This window comes from Gigantopelta aegis, chromosome 10 (assembly GCF_016097555.1).
Source record: "Gigantopelta aegis isolate Gae_Host chromosome 10, Gae_host_genome, whole genome shotgun sequence".
NCBI classification, from domain to species: Eukaryota; Metazoa; Mollusca; class Gastropoda; order Neomphalida; family Peltospiridae; genus Gigantopelta; species Gigantopelta aegis.
The window spans coordinates 48,723,083-48,741,377 of record NC_054708.1 but is presented as its reverse complement, the minus strand read 5'-3'; the positions used below and the strand labels follow the sequence as shown (position 1 = coordinate 48,741,377).

Below are 18,295 nucleotides of genomic sequence, written 5' to 3'. Positions count from 1 at the left end.
TTAAGGATTTTCCTTTTAACATTATTTTCCTACTAATAAACGACTTTATTAGACAGTATGACGGTACATGCTCTTAATTTCTTTTCGCCTGTGGCGATATTAATTGTTTTAGAAGGCCGTGTGCAGTTCCAAATGCACTTAGCCCAGATGGGCAATTTGTTACGTAATACCTTCGCGCGATCGTGCATTCCAATATGCACTTAGTCCAGCTGTGGAGGCCATGTGGCCAGTAGTTACGTAATACCTCTGCGGGTGCGGTTTTTACAACCGTGATTTGGCGAATGGCGACAGCCAGTCTGACGATCAGAGAAAAATATACCGACTCTGGGAGAGGTGGAAATATCAGATGATAGGTGAGGTACCGCCTTGTACCCACAGGCGATATTCGCCGTCTCTGAGAGTTTTGAATAAATAGCTAGGATTTTAGATATATCGAGGAGAAACATTTGGAAGTATCCAGGGGCACGGACGTCGTCCACTGAACGATCTATATTAGTTCAGACGGGACTTTGGTAAATATATATTTTCTGCTCTGTGTATAACCTTGATGTGATTGATGTGACTTTAAATATTTTAATACTGTATTATACCAATATTATTTAGACGGTGCTGCCGGTCATCTGACGCAGTAATCTGTAGGCTCACTGTCCTAAATAATTATAAAAAGCTTAACCAGTCATCCTAGAGAACCTAGGTAATCTGTAGGTTATTGTCTTTATTGTGATAGGTACCAGTATTAATGCTGTGTTACAAGGTTACTGAATGAGTAGTAAGGGTTAATTAAAAATTAACCAGTTAGGAATAGAGCTGTAATTCTTTTTTAATTAAGTTCCCCTGGAAGCGTTTCTCCATTATCGCACGTGTGTGTGTTAGCGTTTCTCAATTATCACACGTGTGGGTGTTGTGTCACGGTGAAGTGATTAGCATATTGTGTAAACTAGACACCTAGAGATTAACTAATTAAGTGATCAGTTCTGGGTTGTTATTATTGTTGTTATTAATTAACTACTGCGGCAGTACATTTGTCAGCGTAGGTTAATACAGATTCCAAAGTGTATTGTGTTTTTGTTGTGTTTTCTAGTGAACTAAACGTGCTATAATAATATATACTTTATATAAGATCTTATCTCTGATCATACCTAGACGAGCCACATTAGGGTATAACCGCCCGTTACAGAGAGATCTAATAGATATACAGTTAGGAGAGATATTTGGACAATCGTGTTTTTTATTCAGTTACGGGTATTATAGAATCCCCGTGACAGACAGTAATGTTTGTCTGCAGTGCAAATTAAAGGTATACTCTTTAGGGAAAAAACATCTGGTCTCTGGCCAGCGGGTACGTCGATTTTGACCCTCCTGCGTCAACTTTTTCTCTTTTTTTTTTTTAATTTCCCGCGGTATGACGTCAATTTTTACCGGGATTTTCTTGCTAGGACATAAAACCGCATTTGGAGCCAAAATGGTCTTTATACTGGCTTGGATGATTAGCTTTCTTTAATTTCTCTCTAAAACAAGTCCTGTTGTTTTGATGAGTAGCATAGCTTGTTTTTAAAATCGAAGTAATAAAAATTGCCTTGTAAAGGAAAATATTTAGGGTACAAAGGCAAGGGAGGGGACACCATGGCCATTGAGGATGGACCAAGGCAGATTTGGAGGATGGTAAAAAAACAAAACCTAAATATAACCACTTTTTCTGTGCAAACCATAACAAGACGCATCGCCGCATTAATTCTGGAACTTTTAGTTTGACCAGAGACCGACTTTTTTGTTTTGCGGGTGGTGGGTGGACTTACATTTCAACAAATCATTTATTTGACCCAAAGTGCCATTATGCAACTATGATGATACACATGTCCCTTAATTTTTAAATCATCTTCAAAAATATGCTAAGGTAGGAAAAGGCATCTTACTAAAATATATTGTCACTAGTGGTCATTGGTGTTACTCGGTACCTGGTAACATTAATGACAAAATAATTTTAAAAAAATAATTCATGTTTTTTAAAGAAACGGTTAAGAAAACTGAAAAGGTGTATGTTATAGCAGACGAACTATTTTTTATAACAAAACGTTTCTTAAATTGATTAACCATTAAAATAATAAGATTGTAACACCAATGACTGTAACGAAACCTTTATATTTTAACAACACATTCATGATATTAAAACAAAACTACTCACAATTCTACATACGTCTGCTCCTGTTGACAAAAATGCCGATAACTACTTGTGGAATGTTTCTTCCAGAGAGCATTCAGGTTCTTTTGTTTCTCATTAAGTACATATAGTAACACTAATAAAATAAAACTCCAGGGAGAAGCTTATATCGTCCACCATCTTCTAAATACGAAAACTATTTACAAGAGTCTTTGGTTACTGGGTAATTCAGACATTAGTAGGTTACGTATTACATTAAGTTTATTCATGCCAGGTCTTTTATTATATATTTTAACAGGGTATGTTATGTATATATATTGTGTTAGGGACAGGTAACACCAATGACATTTTTCACTAATCCTGAATAAAATCTCTATCAAAGCAGATTAGCAGAGAGAACAAAATTGCTATGACAGGATTATATTACATGTACTAAAAAGGTATCGTTAAAAACAACAAACCTAGTTTTCTATGTATAACTTTGAAAGAAAAAAAAAAGTGACATAAAAGTGACTCTTTGTGTAGAATGACCTATATGACATTGTCTATAGATTACTGGAAAAGACTTAATTTATCATACAAATGCAGATGTAGTTGTGCGTATGACTCTAGGCTGTTTAACGACAACACTAGAGCACATTGACTTATCGGCTATTGGATGTCAAACATTTGGTAATTTTGACATTAGAGAAGAAACCCATTAGTAGCAAGGGATCTTTTTAAATGCACCATCACATCGACATGGCAGCATATACCACGGCCTTTAATATACCAGTCGTGGTGCACTGGCTGGAACGAGAAATAGCCCGATGGGCCCACCGACGGGGATCGATCCCAGACCGACCGCGCATCAGGCGAGCACCTTACCACAAAAAAATATTCTTATTCTACAAGCATGTATTCTTCTCATGTTTGATTCCAGGCCGGCAACGTGGGATCGTCGTAATGTAAGCACATGTGGACTAATTAATCAAGTTACAAAAACGTGCTGCTCGGCCAATACTGGATAAACTGGGTTAAACATGTACCCGAGTTTGTAGCTTTAACTGAAATTATTACTGGATTCTTGCTGGTGGAAAAGTGTGGAGCTCCACTTCCGGAAGGAGTCTCGTGACTACTTTTTCCTTGGCCTTCAAGTGGGAAAGTTCCGGTTCATTAGGGTTTTTTGTGTGTCAGATCAGCAGCTGATTTGCTGTAGCTGTTCTCGTCAGTTCAGCTAATTGCCATGCGGCTTTGCATGCTTTTGATTTATAACCTCAAATGTAAGGTGTAATTTAATGATGACTGTTTATTATGCTATCATTATTCTTAATGTAATTCCCTCCTTTTTTGGAGACCTTGGTCTGATTGAATGATAATAAGTTTTAGTGCAACGTATTATTAATTAAGGATTTTCATGCATCTCTTAAATTAAAGTTTAAGCACAATGTTTTTTGGAACCATCCATGCTATTGTCATATAGCTGCAGACATAGTAAAGGTGGTCATCAAATGGGCAACAAGCAGAGCACTCTCTCTCTCTCTCTCTCGCTCTCTGTGTCTGTCTCTTGCCCTCTCTGTCTCTCCCCCCCCCCCCCCCCCCCCCCCACACTTTATCTTACAAGGCAACGGTGCTCTCTCGGGCCAGGTTGTAGCTCAGTGGTAAAGTGGATCGATCCCCGTCGGTGGGCCCATGGGCTATTTCTCATCACAGCCAGTGCACCATGACTGGTATATCAAAGGCCATGGTATGTGCTATCCTGTCTGCTAATCGGAAAGAGTAGCCCATGAAATGGCAACAGCGGGTTTCCTCTCAATATCTGTGTGGTCCTTAACCATATGTCTGACGCCATATAACCATAATTAAAATGTGTTGAGTGCATCGTTAAATAAAACATTTGTTTCTCTCTCTCTCTTTCTCTCTCTCTCTCTCTCTCTCTCTCTCTCTCTCTCTCTCTCTCTGAGTTGTTACTCTGCAATCATGGATTTTGTTTAAAATCTTTGAAACACTTGTTGACATCTTTAAAAACAACTATTTATTTAATTTTGAAACCTTGGACTGTTCTTGCACTCATTGTTTGGGTCTTGCCTGCCAGTGGCAGTAGCTAAGCCAGTAACTTACATACATGTGCATTTATTTTTGTTATGTATACATATATGTTCTGCAATAATCGGTGTTATTCTATCAATATTAAAGACAGTACACGACAAATGTACCAGTTTCAGGTAGCTGTTATATAAGGAAAATGTGTTAAAAAAGGATTGTAATATTTATGCATGTCTTTAATAATATGATTTCATGTTTTACTGAACATTACTGTTGTAATAATTTGGTGTTATATTTAAAACATGTCTTTGTAACTTGATTTCAGACCTCATATTAGTGTAGCTGCTTCCACAGCAGATTGGTTGGAACCAATGTGTGTACATTATGGCCACCAGTCTCCATGGAGACCGCACACAGCTTGACAGCATTTTCCCACTTCTTGAGGGATCTGACATTCATGTGGCCGAGGACATCCGGAAACTCATTCAAGACAATCTAAAGAGCAGTATGAATATTTAAAAATAAAATAGTGTTATAGCATTAGTTTATTCCTGGGTTTGACACCCAATATCCGATGTATTTTTCGTGCTGGGGTGTCGTTAAACATTCATTCATTCATTTATCCTTGGTTCCCGTAAAATAGATCTGTAATGTTATGGATTGTCACAGATCTATATATTTCCACAGATTTCATAAATACCAATGCATTGCAGACCATCAGCAATTATGTTGCAATAAAACTGGTCTTTGACATGTTGATTTATTTTGATGTGTCATTTAACGTGTTGATTTATGTTGATGTGTCATTTAACGTGTTGGTTTATGTTGATGTGTCATTTAACATGTGTTGATTTATGTTGATGTGTGATGTATTATAGATTTTTTTGGAAACCAGGCTTTAGTTGTACTCTGTCCCAGCTGTCACAGAGAAGTCTTTTTCAGATTACAGGGCCCATATATTCAGAGCGATCTTAGCACTACGAAATCATAAAACCATTGTAAGCTATGACATCACTATGGTATGTGCTATGATGACATCACAGCCTACAATGGTTTTACAATTTTATTGAGCTAAGGTAAAATATAGGCCCAGAGCCCCTTTTTACGAAGTGATCTTAGCTACTACCAACCTTAAAATTTACAACCGTTCGACAAAGCAACCTTAGTGCGATTTTAAACTCAAACGTACTACAGTCGCGATCTTAATTAAGGTTAAAATCTTATATTCCATCCCATCCTACAAAAATGTTTTTTGTAAATAATTTCAGTTTTGTTTTATGTAAGAAGAAAAGTAAAAGTGTTTTGGAAATAAGAAAAAAACCTACTATTTTTGTGTCCACTTTAGAAAACAATTGGCTCAGATGTAAATAACTTGTAGTTTTTGTTTATAGATCGACAACAGTCATTCTTCGCACCCTTGTTTTGGCTTTAAAATTTAAACTTGATTTTGTTTAAAATTATGAAAAATAAAAACATAGCGAAAGTAAACTGCGTTGTCTGCTCTGGGAATTATTTTGATGGGTCAAGGTTAGTAGAGTAGTTTTTATTTTAATGTAGCATTGTAATGATATAGCTAATTTTGAATTTAAATGACGTGAGTATTCCAGTGACGTCACTTTCCATATTCTTATAATTTAACAATAAACTCGGTGCATGACATTTACATTCTAATAACGCTGGGAAAATCCTAATGCAAAATTTCTATTGAATTTTGTTTTGTTTTAACATTACTAATGCATTTGGGTTGGGGTTTTTTAAAGTCCTGTAATTAAAAAATTGTACTACATGTGTATTTACGAAATGTGGATCTGAAGTGAAATTACAGTAAGATATTATATTTATTGTGTACGAATCCAAAACAAGGGTGCGAAGAGTGACTGTCATTGATCTTAATGGTGAAAAAGGCATTCTACGATCATCAGCCCATTCCACAACACGGCGTAGCTTACTATAATTGTAAATTACGGTTAACATTTACAATTGGTACGAGGCAGTTGTAAGCCATTAATGTATCTGTCAAATGGCAGTTAGATGATGATTTGATAATTTTCTAAGAAGAATACTAACTTTTTGTGTAATAATGGATCTAATATATACCAAATACCTTTTATGAAACTCTGTTCGATGAAAAACAGTCTAGGCCTAACGACCTTCACACGAAAATAAGGGAGATAACTCCCATGTCTCATGCATTTGGCAATTATCGCTTACCAAATAAGCTGACAAAGTTGCTTCATGGGTGTTAGATACCAATGAATACATCAACATGTTCCGAAAAGTCGGTAACCAATTTATTATTTAACTACTTCGTACTTCTTTGCAAATAATATATTAATCATTAAACGGGCACTTGCGACTACTGTAAGGTTGCTCTGTGGAACGGCTGTAAAATTTAAGGTGCCAATTGTAAAACTCACATTAAGTCACTACAATTAACCTTGGCTACAATTCTTTTGTGGAACGAGGCCCTGGAGCTTTACTATGTTTGTGAAGTGTAATCACTATCAAATTTAAATGTAACATACATGTCTTCTCAGTGACTTGCTTGATTATTTTTATGATTTTTGTTCTTAGATAGAGAGTCATGGCTGGTGCACACGTTGGTCGACTATTACTATGTGACCAACTCTGTGAGGGCAGGAGAAATCCTCGCTGAAGTCCGGGAACCCCAGGACAAGGTTTGCCATTGCATGTTTTATTGAATTTTTGGAATATAATCATGAATAAGAGATTTATCTGGGATTTTTTGCCATGGTCCCATATGTAATAGGATTGAGAAAATTAGCGTGAGTAAATCATACTTGAGATATTTTTTTAGATCATTGAATGATGCATTACACTGTTAAAATTGATTTATTTAAAGAAGTTTATTTAATTATATATATATATATATATATATATACTCTTCAAAAGAAGAAACGCAAAACCACATTGTCGTAACATTTGGAGAATTGATTTAATTATTGAATGGTGAGTCCGATAATTACCAAATGTTGCAGGATTGTTCACAATTCACTCTAGTCCATTGTGAGTAAGTGATAGGACACACCACCAAGGTCAAGGTCATCTGGAGTCAATACCGGGTGTGGCCTCCGCGTGTGTTGACAACTGCCTGGCACCGCCTGCCCATTGAAGCAACCAGAGTATGGATGATGTCCCGGGGGATGGTGGCCCACTCGGCCTGCAAGGCTGCTGCCAGCTCGGGCAGGGTCTGGGGCTGTGGTTGTCGCTGTCGGAGGCGTCGGTCCAACTCGTCCCATAGATGCTCATTTGGGTTCAAATCCGGTGATATCGATGGCCAAGGAAGGACATTAATGTTGTTGTTCTGTAGGAAAGCCGTTGTGAGACGTGCTGTGTGAGGCCTGGCGTTGTCATGTTGGAACACTGCGTTGGCGTTGGCCATAACTGGAACGATGTGTGGCCGGAGGATCTGGTCAATGTAGCCCTGTGCATTCAGGTTGCCCTGCACGTGGACCAGGTCAGTTCTGCCAGTGTGTGAGATGGCTGCCCACACCATGACACTACCCCCGCCGAATCTGTCCACTTCCTGCATGCAGTTTGCCGCATAACGTTCACCACGACGCCTATACACGCGACATCTTCCATCATGACGTCGGAGCAGAAATCGGGACTCGTCACTGAACCACACCTGTCTCCATCGCAGTTGAGGCCATTGTCGATGAATCTGGCACCACTGCAGTCGGAGTCGACGGTGTTGTGGTGTTAAGATGACACCTCGAACTGGACGTCTGGCACGAATTCCTACCTCACGTAGGCGGTTCCGTGCGGTCTGGTCGGATATCCTGCGCAAACCTGGTATTGCTGCGGCTGTGGAGGTGGCAGTAGTCAATCGTTCCCGTAGATGGCGTACCCGGATGTAGCGGTCCTGCCCGGGTGTAGTGACCCGTGGTCGACCGGATCTAGGGAGGTCACGTGTTGATCCATGTTGCTGGTAACGGTCCCACAGTCTGGAGATGGTGCTTGGGGACACATGGAATGCCCTGGCAACGGCCGTTCTGGATTCGCCTGCGTCTAGTCGGCCGATGGCATTGTTTCTCTGCGGTTCACTGAGACGTGGCATGTCCTGGATTGTCAACTGTCGGCCAGATACAGAGGCCAGGCAAGCGAACACCCTGCACTTTTATACTGTCGGTGTTCATGTTGCACGTGCAGACAACGCACGTGCAGTGGTGACATGGTTTGCACGTGGCTGCGTTTTTGCGAATATTCACATTTTGAAACTTTATTTTACAGTAGCTGCGTTTTATCGAATGTAACCGTGGGAATGTGTTTGGGACATGCAATGACCTTATATTCACAAAGCATGAACCGGTAGGAAACATAAAATCGGAGTTATAACCCATTTGTACCCTTTTGCGTTTCTTTTTTTGAAGAGTATATATATATATGTTATTACCAGAGTGTTTTTCAGTATCGTCATATATTAGGAATAAAAATCGTATTATGCTCGCCAGAGGCTCGCATAATACATTATTTTTATTCCTAATAATATGATATTGACGATACTGAAATACACGAGGGTAATAATCTCTTTATCATATAATCTCAAGCTTCATACAACATGTTTTTGTAAACTGTACACACAACTTTAATTCCAGTCAGCCATTACTAGATATTCAAATGATGTAAGAATATGTGGCGCCTTGTATTTTTGAATGGAAATGACGTCAAACTCGAATGACGTCATTTTGGATGTCCTTATATCAAAATAAATTAGGGCCTAACATTTTTTGTTTTCTGAACGCTGGACAGCTTTCAGTGTCAAATTGCCATTAAAATGTTTTTATTTAAGGAATATGAATGCATATGTCAGTTATGGAGTGTCACCAAAGTACGTTTGCTTAAATGTCAATAAACCTAGTGCCGTAACCTCAATTAATTTACATCTAATTTGCAAAGTTATCAAATTCTTAAAGTATGTGATCTGAAAAATATCACATATTTTGATTGCACTGAAAATGTAAGATATATGATAAATATATATACAGTATAACCTCGATTTAACGCCAACCTCTCGTATCGCCAACTTTCTTCCAAGTACCGTTTGTTTTCTTGGTTAATTCCCTCTATTTAGCGCCACCCTCGCTATCCGCCATCTGCCAAACATCTTTTTGAACAAAATGCATTTTAGATGTTACAGTCCCTCGATTGTATCGCCCGTGCTCTAATTAGCTGTAATCAAGTGGCTTGACAGGAGTACATTGGCCGTAATTAAGCTCTACAGGAGTTGTTACTTTTCGTATTGTCTAATGATTGACTGTGTTACAGTTAGTTGTCAGTGCAGTGATCCCGCAGTTCAAAGAAGTAGTGGTACCAGACAAAAAACCGGTTTGATGATCATGTGACAATAAGGGATTTGGTCGGGCCATTCTGGGTAAATGCGTAACATCAGTTGTTTTAGTCCTAATCAAGTATGACCCGCGTTTAATAAATAAAGAAACATCCTTTTTAACTGTTATTGTGTGTAAGCTGTATAAGCTGATGAGTTAGTTGCAAAGCTCAAAGTGAATAAAGAATTGAAAATTGAAAAGCTTTTTTAAGAGCAGGGCCTCTATGCGAGTTTCAACTCAGCATTTGGGATAAATATCATGGTACCGATCAGGCATTTCATTGCAGTAAAATGGATTCTAAACGCAAACGTGTCCTATTAGATCCAGTTCGCAAGAGCGAAATCGTGAAATATTCGAAGTTAAATTCATCTAAAAGTCAGCAAGACATTGCCAACCACTTTTCTGCTTTGTGGGCGTATCCAGTGAAACGACGAACAGTGGGCGATATTTTACTACAGAAGGAAAAGTGGGAAGATGAAAACGTTGAACCAGCCCGGAAAAAACTAAAATTGGCAAAGCATACAAATTTGGAAGAAGCATTATTCTTGTGGTTCAGTAATGCGTGTGCTCAAAATGTCCCCATCACTGACGAAATTCTAAGAGTTAAAGCCAGGTCATTTGGTGCTGAACTTAACATTGCCGACTTCGCCTATTCCAACGAGTGGCTTCAAAGATTCAAAGCAAGACACAACATCGCCCAGCATGTCATTTCAGGTGAAAGTGCCGGTGTTGACAGACAACGGATTACAGACGGACGGAGCAAGGCCAGTGAGATTATCAAGCAGTATGACTTAAAAGATGTCTACAACACTGATGAAACCGGTCTCTTCTACCGCATGCTGCCAGATCGATCCCTCTCTACGACGACCAACAACAAAGGCACCAAAAAATCCAAGGACAGGATAACAATTGTGTTGTGCACCAATGCCGATGGTTCTGACAAGTTTAAACCACTCGTGCTAGGAAAATCTGCAAAGCCGAGGTGTTTTAAGAACTTTAATGTAAATTTGTATGTGGACTACGAGGCTAACAAAAAGGCTTGGATGAACGGGGAGCTGTTTGCACGTTACTTGGAAAACATGAACACCCAGATGAAGCGCCAGAAAAGACACATTCTGCTTCTCATGGACAACACGCCTAGCCACATCATTCCAAAGAAACTTTCTAACATAAGAATTCATTTCCTGCCACCAACCACAACAAGCCATCTTCAGCCACTCGATGCTGGCATTATTCAAGCATTCAAGGGACAGTATAGAAAGATGCAACTTCAACGACTTGTGCAGTGCATTGATGACAACAAAACGGGAAATGAGCTCCAGTTGCCACTCTGTGATGGGATTCGCTTTGTCAAACAAGCATGGGATATTGTTAGTGCAACGACGATAAAAAATTGTTGGATCCACACAGGGATCATTCCACGAGAGCCTCACGATGAGTTAAGCTGGACAGCAGATGAACTGACACCTTTGCGGGATCTCGTTGGTGACGTCACACACAGACTTGCCATTGAAGAAGAGTTGAGAATGGGTGTTGATGAATTTCTTAATGTTGACAAAGAAACCGAGACATTCGCCAATCTTACTGATGAACAAATTGTGCAAAGTGTGAAGAAACCTGATGAAAAGTGTGTCGACCAGGAAGACGATTCTGACCCTGAACCGGAAGAAGTTCCCTCAGCGGTATGTGTGCGAGACGCGATCAAAACAGTTCTTCGGTTTATAGAAGGTAATCCACATTCAGTTGAGTCCGATGTAAATTCGATAATTTCTTTCCAAACAAGAGTGAACGAGTTAATTCTTCTGAGCACACAGCAGAAAAATATTCTGGACTTTTTTTAAAAAGGATTGACTTTGACACTGTGCTATTCAAATTTACTGTACTTTTTACCGTTTCACCGTAGGCCTACTTGTTTACGTTTTTATATTTCCAATGTTCATTCCTGATTGACAAATTAAAATTAATGTTTAACTTGTTACCTTGTTTTTTCTGTTTGTTTATTGTTGTTTTAAACAAACTGTATGACATTTAATACATGCAGATGTATTAAATGGAAAATATGTTTGGTGGCGCATCCTTGGCACCCTCACTTTAACGCCAACTCGATATAACGCCAAAATCACGTAGGTACCACAGTAGGCGGTAAATCGAGGGTATACTGTATATATATTTTGGTAATTTTTAAATTGAGAATTTTCAGTGTCACTTTCTTTTTCTGTCTGTGGGATGGTGCATATAAAAGATTCCTTGCTACTAATGGAAAAATGTAGTGGGTTTGCTTTCTAAGATTATACGTCAAAATTAGCCAATGATTAATAAATCAATGTGCTCTAGTGGTGTAGTTAAAGAAAACAAACTTTTTGATGAGTATAAATTGTTTTTGTTCCAGTATTTAATTGACAAGTTGCAGGATGGTATAAAAAGTTCAGAACACAAACTTCCATCTCTGCAGCTGATGTTGTACTTGGTTTACAAACAGCCACCATGGACACACAAGCTGGCCGAGACATCAATCTTCAATGTCATTATCAAGTGCCTTAAGGTAAGTCAATTAGTTTTTCTATTAGTTAAATATATTTATTTTTTTAAAGTTTTCAGTCACCTTGAAACCTGTTCAGTTACCAAGTGCACAATATGTTTAGAGCTGGGCGGTATACCGTAAATATCAAAATGCCAAAATTTCGGTATTGAAAAATGTTTCCCACCATTTAGTAAAGCTAATGCTTTACAATATATCTGATGAACGCAAAATGGATGAAAAGAAGAGCGGGTGAGAGGGCCTTGTGTATGGAATTTAATTTAATTTAGATTATTTACCATATTACATGAAAATTATTCCCCACGATTGTACTGTACATATTGTATATAGACATGTATTTATTATGTATGCTGATGAGTTGTAAAACTTACGGCAATAAATAAACTTGAACTTGAAAAAAAAGAGAGATGAAATTAGCAGGTGAACCTTAACTCAGGCATGCATTTAAAGCAGAGTATACCGAAAATACCGCTCGATATAGGTATTATGCCAATACCGAATACTGTATCAATACTGAGGTAAATCACCCCAAAAATACTGATTCTGAACTTGAGATTTCAATATCACCCAGCTCTAAATATGTTATTTTCATACATTCATGTATACCACACATTACTGTCTGCTAAAGTCCAAGTGTCTTTATATGAATTTTCTGCAGCATTTCAAGTTTTGGTAGGCTTTATAGGGATGCCAATACTGCCTTCTGCTTTTGATCTTTTTTTCTTTTTTTAATGGGATAAACTATATTAGATTTGTCTTTAAAAAAAAAAACTCTTAAAATAAAAATAATAAAAAATTGTTTTTAGGTTCTCTAAATATTCAGGGAACCATATTTGTTGGTGTTTATGTTTTTTTTAGTTTAAATACTTTTAAATGGCTGTCTACACGCAGGCTTTTTCAGTTCCAGTATTACCGGTAATCGAATACAGTTGTAAACTGGATTAATATTGTGACATCCAAGCCTTTTGTTTTTGTAAATATGCACCTTAGCACATGTTCATGACATGTAACTTTCATGAACAACTGTTAGTGTCTCTTGTGTGAATCTGCAATGAAAATAATGTAATACTATAAATTATGCGACTTTAGGTTGGCTGCGAACAGTGCAAAATTTATATTTACACATTCTTCCTCCTCCTCCCCCCCCCCCCCCCCGATTTACATTAATTATCTACAGTGTTAATCAGTCACTACCTTGCCACAGATACGAGTCTAAATTCATATTCCAGGGATTTTATTATTATTTATGTTCTTATTTCCAATGTATTTTCACTGGTATATTTATTGTAGACTGAGGTTGACATTCCCGTAGTGATGACGGCATTGGTAATAATAACAGTATTACTTCCTGTTGTCCCAGTAACTATTGCGCCTCATCTCCAAGAAATATTTGACATATTTGGTCGTCTGGCTGCATTCTCTGTTAAGAAACCAGGTTTGTTAATTTTTTAAGGATATAATACATGCTTTAATAAAATTGGCTTTTTTATTCTTAGGTTTTAAAATTAATGTATAACACAGATATTTTATAGCTTGTTCAAGAATATCCAAATTGGTTATTCTTCCAACAAAAAGTAGTGAGCCGTGGGTTTTACTGTCATTTGGTGGCACAGACTTTCATATACTTTACTTAACACCAAATTTTCATTAAAACTTACAAATATTCTGTATTTTGTGTGTCACATTGTATATAACCTCTGTGATTACTTTTGTGTTTTTATCTTTGCTATTCTTAACCATCTATGATTTCCATATGAAGTACTGAATAACTGCAAAATAAACAATGTGCTAGTGCATCATTAAACAACTATTATTATTTTTTACAACAACATTGTTGTGGAATTATCCATTTCTCTGTTGAGTTATCTCCCTCGTCACCATGGGTTTTTTTTTTTTTTACTTCATCCATGAATTCAAATCACTTTAATGACTGCCAACAAAGGTTTGTACTTTTGAGACCATTGATGACTGTAATGTTTGGTGTTTCAGCCATCACATGGTTTATCTGTTAACTCATGATACTTTAATGTCTGGCAAATGTTTGTAATTTTCCGACCCTTCACAACTATAATATTTGATGTTTTAGCCAACACACCAGATGTGTTTCTACTCCATCTGCAAGTGGCCCTGTATAGTCTGTTCCACCGTCTGTATGGAATGTATCCATCTCACTTTCTCACCTATCTTCGACAGCAGTTCCAAAAGAGGGAAAACACATTCGTATATGATGAAGTGATCATGGTAACGTAAAAAGTGCCTGTCTTGCTTTTGCTTTATCAGTGTCAAAACAAATATTCTAAAGTTTTATTATTGAGTGCTGCATTAACTTTCTTAAGCAGGTTTGCTTGATGACACTTAAAATTCTCATTTCAAAAATAGATTCCAGCTTGTCTTACGAAGGCCATACATATATAAGTTACTCAAATCTCTAATGACATCATATGTATGCAGTGTGTGTATGATGTTGTCTTGCTGCTAAAAGTCTCAGACTTAGAGCCTTGAATCTTGATTCTAAAAGTTTAATATTAAGCACCAGGCCTGGACTCAAATTCTTGGAGCTCTAAAGACATTCATTCATGCATTAGAATAATAAAAATTTGTTTTAATTGTACTGAAAGAATTAAACTTTGATGCAAATCCCTTTTAAGTGTAAATCTGCAGTTTATAAGAGTCTAATTATGTTTTAATTCACAGCCAATGTTGGAACGAGTTCGTCTACACCCATATTTGATCACTGGTTCCCGTGATAGTGAAATGACGAAAGACAGGTATTTTATTCTGTATATTAGCCCTTTAATGTCTAGCATTTTCATCTAGTAATCTCACTCTATCCCGTTTTTACATCAGTAGAGTTCAACAACTGAAAACCAAATATGGGTTTGGTAAATTCAAGTTAAACTTTAGAATATTAGAGGAAAATTTAATATTTTTTCTGAACGTAGAAAAACCATTCATTCTGCTGGACACATTACTGAATAATCTTTTCTACCTAAACTTTATTTTTGATAGCACAAACTAATAACACACATATGTATGATAAAATTAAAGACATACTACTGGCTGCTCCTAGGTAATGACCAGGTTGCCACTACCATACCATTCAGTGATTAAAAAGGACAATTGAAATTGATTGCACTGTGATGTACAAGTTAACCTGAAAGTTAAGATTTTAGTTGCAAAAGACATTTCAGTTTATACAAGTTAACCTGAAAGTTAAGATTTTAGTTGCAAAAGACATTTCAGTTTATTTTTACCTGATTTTTTGTTTTAGGAGACAAAAGAAAGAAAATACTACATTTGTTTTGTTAGATACCATTTATCTTCCAACTCGTCATTTAAAAATCTGTCCAACTTGGTTTTGCTTGTTAGATACGTTTTAAAACAACTCATAAATTAAATGGTATCTAACAGCCACTCTTGTGGTATTCTCTGTTTATATTATATGTTTGATTTTTGGTGACTTTTTTGTTTTGTTTTCACAAAGACTTACAACATTTTGTGTTTTTGCAGGCATCATAATAAGTTGCTGATGCATAGTAAAAGTGTTTGATTTGCTCTGTTGATTACCTGGAAATATCTTTGTAAACTAAAATGTTGTTGAATTTTGTCTTGCTTTCTTGTTGCTAGGTGGAAACGCATGGAAACTCAGGACATTGTTGTGGACTGTGCTAAACTCTCTTTGGACTCATTAGAAGGAACTTGGGAAGAATTACACTGCCCCATATTTGCACGTGGTCGATACCGAACTGCACCAAAATTGTCTGACTCTAATATGGATGTATCAGGAAGTCTGCATTCATGTATGTCAATATATTATACTGACACACTGAAAACGCAAAACAGATATTTTTCAATATTTTGTTGTGATTAATGAAAAATATATTTATTGGATTTAAAATAACAATTTATGAGAGGAAGCCATTGATTGGTACTTTTGTCTGGGTTTTAATCCTGGTTTTGTTCTCGTTACACATACACTTCCACAAACACACAAAATGGTGTGAAATCCGTTCACTACATGCTCAATCATGCTGCATGCAATGCACGTGAAATGCCAGTATGTGGACACACAAAAGTCACGTAATGGTGTCATATTCCTCGTCACATTAAGAATGCCACGACTCGGAGAAGAACAAAGGGAGTGAGAACTGGGCATGGTTCAAGGGGGGGACTTCGCAAAGCCAAGTTGCGAGGACCGTCCGAGTCCATCCATCAACTATTGGACGACTTGTTGAACGTCATCAATAGACTGGGAGTGTCCGTGATCGACCTCGACCTGGTCAACGTCCCGTTAGACCCCACGCCAAGATTGGCAGATTCGACGACACCATCTCCGTGACCAGTTCAGAACTGTGACGATGACCGCAAGCAACACGATAGGACTTCATGGAAGGCCTATCCATCCGATGACGGTCATCGTCGACTCAGAACGGCTGGACTCCCATACAACGGCTAGACGCCCATACAACATGACACCGCGACGTCGTGCTGCGAGACTACAGTTTGCTCTCCAGAATGGTAATCATCCACCAGCCTTTTACCGGAGCATTTTTTCTCAGATGAGTCCCGTTTCTCTGTCTCCTTTGCAGATGGAAGAGCACGTGTGTACAGGAGATTCCATGAACGGTATGCTGACGGATGTGCGAGGGAACATGATCAGTTTGGCGGCAGTTGTCTGATGGTATTGGGGGCAATCAACTGTGATTTCAGGAGTGATCTCATCATTGTCCACGATGCTCTTACAGCCCAGCGTTATGGTGATGTTATTCTAAGACCAGTTCTCCAGCCACTTTTGCGCCATCACCAAAGACCAGGAGGTCCCCTTCTGTTTCAACAAGACAATGCCCGTCCACATACTACAAGAATTACCCAGGCATTCCTGCAACAAGCCAGTATCATTGTTATGAACTGGCCCGCCGTTTCACCGGATTTGAACCCAATTGAACACATGAGTTAGGACGTCATGAACGTCACCACCAGCCACCACCGCGTAACGTCGCTGAGCTTGCACAGGCGTTGCAGGAGGAGTGGAGGAACATTCATATGGCTTATTTGAGACGTTTGTGCCAATCCTTTCCCCGTCGTCTTCACGCATGCTCACGGCCCAGTGGTGGACACACCAGATACTGACCTTGATATGGGTGGGGGGTGTGTGTTGAACTTTTCGATTACGAATGCAACTCAATTACTGATGATAACTGGCCATGTTTCCATGTGAATGTATCTCATGAATACCAGTCATTAATGTCATATTACATTATCCATCAATTCATTAATAGTTTGTCGTTATTTGCAATGAAAAGTTGGTTTTGTGTTTTCATTGTGTTTCAGTATAGTTATATATTATAATGTTTTGAGAGCAACTCAAATTTAAGTTGTAAAGTTTTTAAGAAAACAAAAAATTGTATCAAACTTTATTTATTTTCTGAGCTACCAAAATATGCTGTTGGTTTACTTATTAAATATTTTTAAAATATATATTCCAAATTGCTTTTATTTACACCAGTCTGACCACTAAGGAATTGCATTCATTTTTGGTTATCCTTAACATAACTGTGCTTATCTTTGAAAAAACAAAAATCAGGTAGTGGCAGTCACATAGATTACTTCTATGTTTTATTGCAAAGTAAGAAGCTGGGCCAGTTCCAGCTAAAGCATTTCCTTTGACTAGGTGTAAGAAAAATAGTCTTGATTTTTACAAACACTGATGTTGTTTATTATGTACTGTTTCTTTTAATTTTTTCAGAAACTTTCCATAAAATTAATTGCTGCAATTCCAAATTGTTAAAGGAAACATGTCACGTAACCTATATTTGGCACCAACCATGTACATTTAATTATAAATTGAATCACCTAAAAAAAATTAAAAAAAAAAATTAATTACTTAAAATATCTCCATAAGAAAACCCCAGATACGAGCTCTTAGCGGAAATTGCCGATCTTTAATGAGCAGGGCAATCACGAGGTCCGTGACGTCAGAGACGCGTCGCTTGATCTGAAGCCTTACACTTAAAAGCATTAGTCCGTACCACTCATAAAGAATCTAAGACTTGCACAGCTTACCAAAACAATGAGTGTTCGTTCGCAAAACGTTTTGCCATATCAATTTGAGCTGTTAGTAAATGAAGAAAGACACACATTTACTTACAACAGTGATACTGAAGAAAAAACGGATAGCGAGTCGGAGGGTGGAGAAACCGATGGTGCCAGACCAGACCAGTC

At 37.8% G+C, this 18,295-nt stretch overlaps 1 protein-coding gene across 1 annotated transcript in view; it reads left to right on the top strand.

Annotated features, from left to right (window-relative positions):
- The first annotated feature begins 3,278 nt into the window (after window positions 1-3,278).
- The window catches only part of LOC121383166 (hamartin-like), a 38,518-nt gene continuing 23,501 nt past the window's right edge, over window positions 3,279-18,295 (top strand). Inside the window, exons 1-8 of the mRNA XM_041512996.1 lie at window positions 3,279-3,420; window positions 4,509-4,688; window positions 6,758-6,861; window positions 11,924-12,076; window positions 13,364-13,508; window positions 14,160-14,314; window positions 14,768-14,841; window positions 15,701-15,873. Coding sequence (XP_041368930.1) covers window positions 4,568-4,688; window positions 6,758-6,861; window positions 11,924-12,076; window positions 13,364-13,508; window positions 14,160-14,314; window positions 14,768-14,841; window positions 15,701-15,873 — 925 coding nt within the window. The 5' untranslated portion in view covers window positions 3,279-3,420; window positions 4,509-4,567. The remainder of the gene's footprint in view (window positions 3,421-4,508; window positions 4,689-6,757; window positions 6,862-11,923; window positions 12,077-13,363; window positions 13,509-14,159; window positions 14,315-14,767; window positions 14,842-15,700; window positions 15,874-18,295) is intronic.